At 34.2% G+C, this 12,228-nt stretch overlaps 1 protein-coding gene across 4 annotated transcripts in view; it reads left to right on the top strand.

The window, feature by feature from the left end:
* The window catches only part of FNDC3A (fibronectin type III domain containing 3A), a 203,532-nt gene that overhangs the window by 108,446 nt on the left and 82,858 nt on the right, over nt 1–12,228 (top strand). Inside the window, exon 1 of one of the 4 annotated variants that reach the window (XM_027848142.1) lies at nt 8,985–9,067. The exons of the other annotated variants lie outside the window; for them this stretch is intronic. Coding sequence (XP_027703943.1) covers nt 9,061–9,067 — 7 coding nt within the window. The 5' untranslated portion in view covers nt 8,985–9,060. Of the gene's footprint in view, nt 1–8,984; nt 9,068–12,228 lie in introns of those variants that run through there. 4 annotated transcript variants of the gene reach the window in all.

The following is a 12,228-nucleotide window of genomic DNA, read 5'->3' as shown; positions in this document are numbered from 1 at the left end:
TGAAGTGATTTGCCCAGGTCACACAATGTAACTGAGTCTGCATTTGAACTCAGGTTCTCCTAACTCCAGGACTGGTGCTAGCTTTTTTTTTTTTAAGTCCAAAAGTTTCAGAGAAAAAAAGGTGACTCTTTTAATATTGTAATGTATTATTTCATCTATTTTATGTCAGCTTTTGTGGGTTTTCATTAGAACTTAACCATCAGCAACATTATTTCTGTGGGTAAATGGGTTTCCAAGTTAGAAATGTCTGCTTCTAAATGAACTTTAACACAATCTGTTTTTAAAATAGGACCTGAATGTAAGTAGTTTTTTTCCTGTGTTCTTTTAAAGGATAGTGTTTTTGGTACCCAGAAGCTAATTATTTTTACATTTACTGTAAGAGAAAAATAGATCCTAGAATGTATTGGTGATTTGTGGTGTTCCAGGATACTGTTCTCATTTCATAAAAATAGAATTAGTGCATTGGAGAAATGTGTCTTTCTACCTATAAATACTCCAATTAACCATTGTTACAGAGTTGTGCTTTCTAATGATTTGATAAGAATTGAGAAATATCATTAAGATTCCTTTATGCCTAAAAATTTACTTTAGGCATTTTTAGGGTTTTTTAATGTTTTTGTATTTGGGGCTGTACTAGGCTTCGATTGGATAATTTTTAAAAATTAGAATCTACCAATGCATATTTCTCCTTCAACAGTTCTACAAAATTTTAATGACAAACAGCTATATTTGTAGTGAGAGCATCTTTAAGATAAAAAAAGAAATGGAGAGTCTTTAACAAATGCAGCTTTGCAACAATGTCAGTAGAGTCACACAGTTGCCTAAATGTGCAAGTAGTGCAAAATCCTATTATATTTATTATAAACTATATAAAAGCATTTAATAGGACAAAATTCAAGATCAAAGACTCCTCCCTTGCTTACGTTAAAAATTCTTTGAGATAATACAAGCAGTAATTTGAGAATCCTTGTATTAATCATCAGTCAAGGCATAAAACAAAGAAATGGATGCTCACCAAAAGTGTTTGCCACTGTCTTGGAAGTTGTTCATTGCAAAGTCCAAAAGGAGAAGGATTCCATTGCAGGAGTGTTGTTCTTCCAGATATTCCTATTGGCAGATGACCTTGTACAGAAACAAGTCCTAGAATATTGTGTAGCCTTTTAATTGAGATTCAAAACCACTCAAAAGAGTTTGGCCTAACAAGTCTAAGAGGAAAAAACAAGTAGATGAAAAGGCAAAAGAACAAATTACTTACAATAAGCAATCTTGGTTTCAAAGAAGAGGATGAAACATGATATCCATGTTTATCTTACCCTTTAGATTGTAAGCTTCTTGAAGACATGGACTGTCTCTTTATTAATTGTATCCCCAGTGCTTTAGCACAATGCTTGGCACATGTGGCAAGTGAAAAATGAGAGAACTGAGGGGATTAGGACAGCAAGTTAACTAGTTGCTTTCCTAACTCCTTCAATTCCCTCACACATAGGCACTTAATGAATGTTTATTGCATTGGAGCCTCACATTGACAGAAAAGGAAGAGATCGCAGGTATAAAATGTTGCATGTGCAGCAAAATAGATTTGATTTGGAGGTCAGTTTTACTTAACTGTTTTTCCTTTTTTCAGCAGGCAGAGGGAGGGTAGAGAGTGGAAAACAGTATAGCAGAAAATGATTGTAATAAGTTCAGGTATGAGGAACTTTTATCTTCAAATTGTGACTAATATTTACTGCTTCTGTTGACTGTGCCTTTTGGGAACAGATTGCTCATTGGAGAAATGTTTTGCATCCAGGGATCTTGTTTCCTTTTACTAAAACTCTGTCTTTAAACAAATACAAATTGTGTTGACATTTTTTATTTTTATGTCACCTTTATTTCTATTTTTCCCTTCTTCCCTTCCCCAAGAGTCTTCCCTTGTAATAAAGAATTTAAAAAAGGGCAAGAAATAGTTCTTCAGAACCAACCAATACGTTAAGTATGCCTGACAATATATACATTACTATATTATTCCGCGCCCATAGTTCTACCTCTGTAAAGCAGAGAGGGGTACATTTTTTTTTCTTCTTCTGGGTCAGGCTAAGTTATTATAATTGAACAGCCTTTTCTTTCATAAAACCCCTTCTTAAAAGCAAAATAAAACAAAAAAAAATAGAGAAGAATGCCTGTCTTTCTGACTCTGATTTTCATTTAGATAGAGGCCAATTGATCTGGTCATTCTCTCTGCTATAGGTTAACAGTGAGCTAGACCCAGAATTGGATAAGATTATGAGAGTGGGCCAGATTGTATTTGGGGAATCATGTATCATTTTTGACAACCCCAAGTCTTCTCACCTAAATCAAAAACTTGTTTTTAATATTTTTCTTCTGGTAATGCTATATGACTCTAAAGAATCAAAATTTCAGGTCACCCAAAGAGCAATGCGAGACGAATAGTGGGTGTAAATAGATTGCAGCATCATATCAATAATGAATTGAATGCAAGAAATAAGATAAAGATATCAAAATCATTAATTATTGGGGACAAAAAGATCTATTCAGCCATGTAGGAAGAAGGCAAGGTGATAGATAGGAGACCAAACATGTTCTAAAATTAACCACTATTTAAGACAGTGGTTTCAAACTCAAATAGAAATAGGTCCCTCCCTATAGGCTGCATATTGATTTAGAAAATCACAAATTAACATAATGTGTTGTATTAGTATTTATTTTGTTAAACATTTTCAAGTTGCATTTTAATTTGATTCTGGCCACATTTAGAAGTTTTGAGGGAGGCAAGTTTGACACCTTTGGTATATGAATTCTAGAGGAAATATTCCAGCACAATGGTGTGGTGATATACCATCTAAGGCACGGATAGGCTGCTTTTGGAGGAAGTAGCCATATCAATGAGATCAAAGATCCATTGAGGTACTAAAATATAAGCATCTGTCATTTTTCAACTTTTATGTTCACATCTATAGATAAATCTTAGCCAAATACCACTTATTCTGTTACTCATACTCAAATACCTTCATTGGTACCCTATGGCCTACAGAATAAAATTTATAGTATCTCAGAGTTGGAAGGAGACTCCAGGGCCATCAAGTCAGAGCAAGAATACTCTCTACAATTTACCTAATAAGTATTCATCTAACCTTTATTTTAAGAAATATAGTGAGAAGAAACTTACCTCATAAGACAGTGTCATTTTGGGATCTTACACAACTTCATCCTCTCATTACATGCAGAAATCCCTCCTTCAGCATCACTGTCCAAACATTCCATAGAAATTTTGTTTTTGTTTTTGTTTTTTGGACAATGTGTATCAGTGTGTGTGTCTGTGTCTGTGTCTCTGTGTCTATGTGCAAGAGATAGACAGATGCATTTCAATCAATAAGCATATTAAGTGCTTACTATGCGCCAGACAGTGTGCTGGAGATACAAAGAAAGTAAAAAAGATGGTCCCAACCCTCTAGGAACTTGCATTCTAGGTGGGATGTCAACATGCAAACAACTATTTATATATGCAGTTTAAGTGAGAGATAATCCCAGAGAGAAGGCACTATTAGTGGATGGAATTGGTGAAAGCCTCTTGCATTTGAAGTCTTGAAGGAAACCAGAGAAAAGGAAAGGGGATTAGCCATTAAAGAGATACACAGAGTCAGAAAATCGAGTATAATAGGAAAACAGTAAGGAAGGCCAGTGTCACTGTATCGTAGAGTACTCTGAGGAGAGTAAAATATAAGAAGACTGAACGGGTAGGAAGGGTCCAGGTTATGAAGTACTTTAAAGCCAAACAGAAGATCTTATAGTTGATCATGGTAATATGGAGCTGCTCGATTTTATTGAGTATTGGTATATGACACAGTCAAACCTTCACATTAGGAAGGTCACTTTGGGAGATGGAGAATGGACTGGAATAGAGAGATACTTGAGTCAGGGAGACAAACCAAAAGGCTATTAAAATATTAGGCAGGTCAGGTGATGAGACCTGCACCAGTGTGGTGGCCATGAGAGAGAACAGAAGGGACATAAGTTAGAAGTGTTGTGAAGATAGAAATGGCAAGACATGGCAGCAGATTGGATATATGAACTGAGTGTGAGAGGAGTGAACAGTGAAACCAAGGTAAATGAGACAGTGGTGGTGCCCTTAACAGTAACACGGAAGTTGGAAAGAGGGAATGAGTTAGGGGAAAATAATAACAGCAAGCCAGTCTAGCCCACCTCATTTCTTAATTTTCTCCATTTTTCTCTATTCTGCCATTTGAACCCACAGGCCTCAGTCTCTGTAGAGATACCAGTACAATTTCAAGTATTACACTGAGGGTGAAAAGGTAAGAAAGTGAGAGAGGTAGATAATTAGGAACAGTAAATAGAAAATCAAAATATGGGTAAATGAAAGATTATGTGGGTAAGTGACATGAAGAAAGGGGGCCTATCTAATACATCTGAAGCATATGGTTTTACCTGTCATAAGACTTTACTTCAAAGTTGGTCTCCTTTGTCTTCATGCTTTGTTAAGCCCTTGTAACTCATATTTACCAGAAAGGTAACAGTCTTCTTACTTTGGGGACACTGAGACCAACATAGATTCTACAGGGAAATTAGTGCTGATCAACCCCGCTATTGGTAGCACTCTTTCCTTTTGTGTGTGTGTGTCTTCTCCTCCGCTTAAAGATAGGTTCATCTAGCATTGATTTTCACAGTGGGAGTTACTCCAAGGAAGAGAGAAAAATTGAGGGGGGTGGGGAGAGAGGCTGATTAAGTAGGCCTTAGCATTTTATTTCCATGATTGATGAAAATAAATAGAATTTAGAGCCTGCTTATGAGGTTAATAAAAATTTATTTTAAAAAAAAAAAAGGCTTGATGTGGCTTACAAGATATTAGCCAATCTTTAAAAGGGGTGAGAAAGGTGAGTAGAAGCTTTGGTATAAAAAACGAACCATTTACAAAAGGCTTATAATCAAAGAGGTGGCCAAAAGGCCATAAGTAGGATATTATTCTGTGTTTAGGATGTGCAGATGTTACATCTTAATCTTTACTAATAAATTTGCCAATTCATTGTGTTAACATATCCCACATCAAATGGAGTAAGTATATCTTTTCAACTCTTGAACATTGTGTAATAAAACTAGTGATTTATAAATAGGTCTTGGCATATTTTTTATGATCGTTTCAAAGCCTTGAGTCATTAATGATAGATTCTCTGTTTACAAATTTTTTGTTTACAAATTTTTTTTCTGCGTCATTGTACTCTCTGGGTCTCAAATTTCTTTTCATCTGTAAAATGAGGAGATTGGATTAGCTCTTTTCTGAGTTCCCTTCCAGCTCCAAATCCCATGATTCTATTGATCCTTGATTTGCTTAATGTACATGGCTTATTGAAATACTTTAGAGACAAGGACAGTTTTTGCTATCATCAAATTTAAATGTATTAATATATTTTTAATCATGACAAATGACTAAAAAAAAGGCAAATTAGACCCAGTCAAGTCATCTGTCTATGAAAAAATGAGTATAATAAAATGTCTAGAAAAATTATTCAAATGATGTACCTGTGGCTATATTTTTTGTGATTATAGGTGGTCTCCACCGTGTGAAAAACATGTGTTGTGCTTAATGTCATTTATTTGATCCAGGATTTTGTGACTTTCAGCAAAACACTATTACATACAGATATTTAATATAGCTGAGCAGAAAAATGCAGAGTTTCTGTTATGTGGTATAGGAGCAAAAGCTAGTATGACAAACTAAGGAACCTAACATCCCACGAGGGTTTGCTTATTGTGTAGTATTATATAATGTTGGGTATTCCTGTATATGAAGTCCACTCTTCTACAGGCTACTGTTGTTGGGAACTATGTGTGGGTCTTTCTATCTAGTTTTATTCTCTTTTTCAAATCATTTCTTTCAAAATAAAGTGAAACAGAGTCATTGGTTCTTTGGTAAAGCAACAACACACAATTCACCAAGACCTAATTAAAATAACCCAGAGAACATTACCAAGGTGAATGCTGGCTGGGGCACTGTGATACTATGTTAGTTGTAGTATCCCAGAAAGATTAGTTCTACGACATTGAGAAGTTACTAAGGTCTCAAAAGGTCCTGGGCTATACTTCTAGCCCTAGTAAACCTTATACCCTGCATCTATGTTCTCTCAGGCAAATTCCAGATTTTAAAGAAAAATATCAGTGACTGGAAGAAGTATTGCTGAAGAATGAAATTCCAAAGAGAAGGGTGGTATTATTGGTTCCTCAGGGACACTCAAATGAGTTCCAATGCTGGATATATCTCAAAAATAGTTGTATCCTTCTCCATCCATTTTGCAGTGGATAATATGATAAACAAAATATATTTTATTTACGTGATAACCTTTAAAACCAAATTCCTCTTTTGCCTTTCTTGATGCAAAATGAACATGATTTTTTTTGCAGCATTTTCTTTATTTTCATTATATTTTATTATAGGATTTTGGCATTTAACTGGAAGGAGGTAAAAGATTATCTAGGCCAAAACCTTTATTTTACATATAAGGAAATTTTTATGCCACATTTTATTAATCTAAGTCTTTTTTGCCAACTATGATTATCTTTCATTTGTAGCACTTTCTAATATTATTAACAGGTGATTTGTCTTGAAAAAAAATCTCTCAAATATAGTTTTTTTTTTAAAATATTGGCTTTTGTTGTTATCTTATGTGCTAAGCCTAAAATAAAATTCTGAAACTCTTAAATCTGAGGATTGTTGATTTCCTGTTGTCTGCTCATGTTAGATGAACGTGTTACTACATCAATTAGTATTCTTGTTTTCTGCTACTGTGGCCTTTATTTTTCATCTGTTGGGGCTTAGGTCTTTGATTCATATCATTTGCCAGTGTGATGTCAGAGTGTGGGTGTTCAGTTATAGAGACATGATTAATCTAAAATACTGCAGTGAATCCCAAGTACTATTTCCTACCAGGATAACAGAGCAAGAATGATTCATCATTGTTCTACTAAAAATAGCAGTGTACATGACCTGCAGCATCCATATACATTAATATCATAGACTCTGCAGCTTTCTAACCAGAATGCAAAAATAATGGGAAAATATCCTTGTATGAAAGAGATAATTGATCAAATGTGTATCGTTTCAAAGTTTTCAATCAGTAAACAATTCAGTTTAAAGCTAAAAAACTATAATGAGGTCAAATTCATTCTATTAAATTATTCTACATAATTAAGTTTTTAAACTATATTTGTACTGTGTTTATTATGGAGACATCTAAACTATTAAGAAATATGATTATAGAATTTTTCTAATCTATGCTAATAGAGCGTGAAAAACTGAAATTCAGAAACTGTCCTAAGCCTCACTTTTGCTACTAATTTTAAGTTCCTTTAATTTTTAAATAAAAGCAGTAGACTCCAAAAGAAATTATTATAAATACACACATATAATCTTTTGTTTACCGCTTTAATATATACGTGTAACAACATACACGCATATGTTAAACAGGCAAACAAAATTCACTAAGTTGACCATTTCTCTTCACACTCCTTTAACTCCTCTTCCTCTTTGCCAAAAAAAAAAGTCACTAAACTCCTTCCATGTTTTATTTCCCTGTATTCCTCACTGTGCCTAACTCAGTTGTTTGCACATAGTAGGCACCTAATGAATGATTTTTTTAAAAATGAATGTACAACAGACAAGTGTTTATTGTTTCATGGATTATCGCTCCCATTGTATCTGCCTTATGTTTCAGAGGCCATGCTGCCTAAGTTGCCTGCAAAAGCCAGTGTACCCACTGACCTTTTTGAAACCAGTTTTCTGTAAGGAATTGCATGACCTGCCAAATAATTTTAAGTATCCCTTTTTTGAAGATATTCTGAATCCTTATGGTACACAGTAAAGAGGAAGAAAAGAGAAAATAGACAAGAGCCTTGTGACTCTAAACACTATGATCCTATACGTGTAAAGAGATTAGAGGAAGCTCTATTTCTAGAGTACTAGAACAGAATCATTCTACTGTTTCTCCTAATATTTGTCTTTCCTTGGTCCCTCTTTTCTCTTCCACAATTCAGTCCTCCATGAGTTGCCACAAACTAAAACAATTATTTGGCAGATCATGCATGCATGACATGCAGCTATATTTGACAGTTTCTCTGATAGTCATGAGAAATGGTATGAGCAGTGCAGGATTCCTTCCTAAATTTGAAAATTACTTGTCTGTCACAGAGAAGTTTCCTTATAGGGGCTATAGTAAATGTACAAAAAAAAAATTTTTAAGCAAACAAATAACAAATGAGAAAGTCTATGTGGAAGTAAGGGGGTGTGGAAAACTGAACCACAAAAAGTAGTTCTACACAAAAGTGGTATGGCTACACAAAAAGTGTTGGATAGTATACATTATTAGTATAAGATATACTAAATGTGACATGCCACCTTAAAATATTTATTCCTCTAGGGAATAGGCTGACAAATGTGTATTTCTGTGTTTTTAATGTGTTGTGTGCATTCATTAAGCCCTTAGTTTGAAACAATATTTAAAGGCTAAAAATAACCCATTGAAAAGTAGCTTTTATTTTACCTTTTTTGAAATTGCAGTATTTATCAGAACAAAAATACTTAGTGAATGGCACAGGTTTTTAAATGAGAAGTATTCTAACCAAATGAAACAGTGCATGTTGTAGAAGAGAGCTACAGAGGTAATGCCATAGGAAAGTATTTGAAAAAAAACTTTTTTTCTTTTTTTCAAATACCAACTATTCTTATAATTTAATTTTACAGGCTTTTGAATTTATTCATAAGGCACTATTTAAGATAGAATTTCATCAAAGCAAACTACAGTGCACTGCCTGAAGAGATTAGTTTTCTGTGGCCTATGTAGTAAAGGAAGCTGTTGTGAACAGGAAGGCATACTTTTTTTTTCCTCTCTGTCTTTTTCACGGTAGGTCACGTGATATCATCATGTGACTCGGTCAAAGAAGCTTTTCCTCCTACAGCTTTGCAAAAAAACAAAACCATCCTCCAATTAAAGCAGATAACGTGTACAACGTTGTCTTGCTGGATTCTCTTGTCCTCTGCTGCTACAGTAAAACAAAATGAGTGGTAAGATTTGCTGACTGTTTTGAGAACATTCTGTTTTTATTTAAAAACATAGAAAGCACTGTATTAATCTCAAAGCATTCTGTGTTCTTGAATATGTGCCAGATATAGCAGTGAAAATGTGAACTACTGCCATGTGGTTAAAATTGCTAGAATTATATAGAATTCGGAGGGTTTCACATTCTCTTTCCAGTACTTATTTTTGTACAGCGTGTGGATGTTCGAGTTTTTTTCGTTTTGGGGTATTTTAACTGTAACAGGAAAATTTGATTCAGGTTATTTTGGAGGCCATTATGAAAACCTGCTTTTTAGGTGGAACTTTAGCAGTCCATCAATGCACGTTCGGCACTTAAAATTATAGAAATTAATTGTTTTGTCTAGCATTCTTAAATTTAAAATAAGAAAAGCAAAAGGGTTAGGTTTTTTAAAATAATACTTAATGAAAAGCATATTAATTTAAGCCTTTTATGGTGCTTTTAAGATACTTTGTTCTGTTTTAAATGCCAAATTCAATTGAGAAAACAACGTTTTTACCTATGTGGTAGAGTGCTGTTTACAAGTAAGATTTTAAGTTAGCTGTCCAAAACAACTGACAGTTGTATGATTTCAGATCCATTCTATCCTAATCAAATAATTTAAGAAGCTGCTATGCAGAATATTTAAAATTTTACATTTCTTTTTAGGACAGTTGTGTTCTATTGTAGTTTCTGTGTTTTGGTTTAGGACAGATTTTGCATTTTCTCAGAATGGACAGGGTTGTTTTTGTTTTGCATTTTTAATTTCTACTTAACTCAGAAAATTACAATGGCTAACATTTATATAATGCTTTAAGGTTTGTAAAGCAAGATATATATGTGTGTGTATCATTGTTTAAACAAAGGTCATTGCCAAAAACAATTAAATTCCTTTTTTCTTTGCACACAGATCTACCACAACAAAGTAATTTTAAAAGTTATTTTATATACTGGTTGTTGTTTTTTTGTGTGATGTGTTAAATATGTTATTACAGATTAATATTTTAAATATTAACTATAGTTAGTGATTTTGGGTCAGGAAATCTGAGTAAAACTTTTTCTTAAAACCTTTTTTGTGTGTTTAGGACACAAGTTACTCAGAGTAGTGTGGTATAGTTACCATATGGAGAAAAGTTAATAGCTTATAGTTCGAAAAGTAATTTAATATTATAACTGAACCAGTTACTTGAGTTAAATCTTGGTTTTAAATTTACTTGTGGCCCCATGGGGGATCCAAAATGAAATTATTCTCACTTTAAAAGAACCATTTTTAAGATATATCGATTGATGAATCAATCCATGCTTACAAATTTCATCAGAAGTAAAATATATTATATCAGTCATCATTTGCAAAATGTAAAATAACTTTCTTTTGAAGATTTATTTCAATTATATCAAATAGAAGCAATTAACATTGATATAGAAGTGGCGTTGTCTTGATTTCTAGTTGAGTTGTTAAAAGCTACAGTATGTTTACTTGGCCAAATACAAATACAATCAGATCACCTAGGTTCAAGTCTCAGGTCCTCTGACATTTACCTCTAACATCAGGTCCTCTAACATTTATGTAATTCTGGACAAAGTCACTGTACTTTTCTGTAAAATTTGGGTATGTTACCTGCTTCACAGGTTGTCAAGAAAGCATTTTATAAGCCTTGAAATGTCTATATAAGAGAAGAATGAGCCTTTTTTTGTAATGAAATGAAAAATGCATTCAGCAAATGAAGAATAATTTTGATCTGGACTTTGGAGTCGATCATCTTTTCTATTTTGTTAGTAAAGGAAGTAAAAGTAATTGTTTTCGGGAATATGGTTTTCAGAATTTCATAGTACTACTTGCAGCAATATATTGTTTTAGCTGTCTACAAAAAGGAAGAAATTCATAAAAATGAAAACAAGTTAAAAATAGACATTTTTAGAGGCAAAATAATTTGATACCCTGAGTGACAATCACATTATGTTTAGTGAAACTAAGGGCAGAATCTTTAAATGTGGTATTTTATTGTTGAGTCATTTCTAACTCTCTATGACCCCATTTGGGGTTTTCTTGGCAAAGACACTGGAGTGATTTTGCCAGAGAGGCAAACAGGGTTAGGTGACTTGTCCAGGGTCACACAGCTGATAAGTGTCTGAGGCCAGATTTTAATTCAGGTCCTCCTGACTCCAGGCCAGTGCTCCATCCACTTCACCGCCTTGCTGCCCTCAAACATGGTATATTTTGTATCAATCAACCTCCATACCTTCCCTGTACATTTCTTATCCTTAAGGTAGAGCCACAGAGAGAATCTAACCTGTCCCTACTCTCCAAAGGTGCCCTTATCTGCAGTCATAGAGTGTTTGGGAGTAGTGCTGTGTGAGCTAGGACTTGGGGTCAGGATCTGAATAGCGACTAATATCCTGATCAAGCCTAGCTATGAAGTGTGTGACCACTCCTAATACCTCATGCTTATAATACTAACTCTCTTACCTCTCGTCTTGTAATAATTCTTTATCTTACTGTCCCTCCTTCCCCCATAATTGCTGCTCTACCAGCCTAAGAACACAATTGTTCCGGTACAGGAACTGATGATCAAGCAACTGCTAGTAACAGGAACATTTCCAGAGCAAACATTCAAAACAAACTTCTGTGCAGATTAGTTTTCATTTGTGTGCCAAGCACACTTTACTTTTTCTCAGTAAACTTCTGCTGTGTTCTAAACTTTTCTCCATTGCCCCCCAAAAAAAGGAAAGAGTTCTTTTAACGAGCAAAATAATTAAAGAACATTGACATATGTTCTAGTTATACTGTATGAGTTCTAAATCTGTCCTCAGTCTCCACTACCACCTTCCACCACTACTCTGCCCCCACAAGAGGACCTTGCCTCATACTTACCAAGAAAAACTGAAGCTATCTGTTTCAAGTTCTGTCTTCTCCTCAGTCCTATTATTTTAAATTCCCTGTTTTCCACATTTTCTCTTCATTTGTTTCCCTTTTCTTGCCAAAGCAACCCCTCAATTTTTACTCTTGATCCCATCTTCTCTTATCTCCTCTGATATATCTAATTGCCATGGCAATCATCTTCAATTCCCTTCTTAATCTTCAATTTCTCTTTATCCATTGTTTTTCCCCCATTAGGTTATGAGCTTCCTGAGAACAAGGGCTATCTTTTT

Source organism: Vombatus ursinus, unplaced genomic scaffold (assembly GCF_900497805.2).
Source record: "Vombatus ursinus unplaced genomic scaffold, bare-nosed wombat genome assembly UNPS02005659.1, whole genome shotgun sequence".
Classification (NCBI taxonomy): domain Eukaryota; kingdom Metazoa; phylum Chordata; class Mammalia; order Diprotodontia; family Vombatidae; genus Vombatus; species Vombatus ursinus.
Note: the sequence above shows the minus strand (reverse complement) of the source record. Positions and strands in the feature narration are given on the sequence as shown.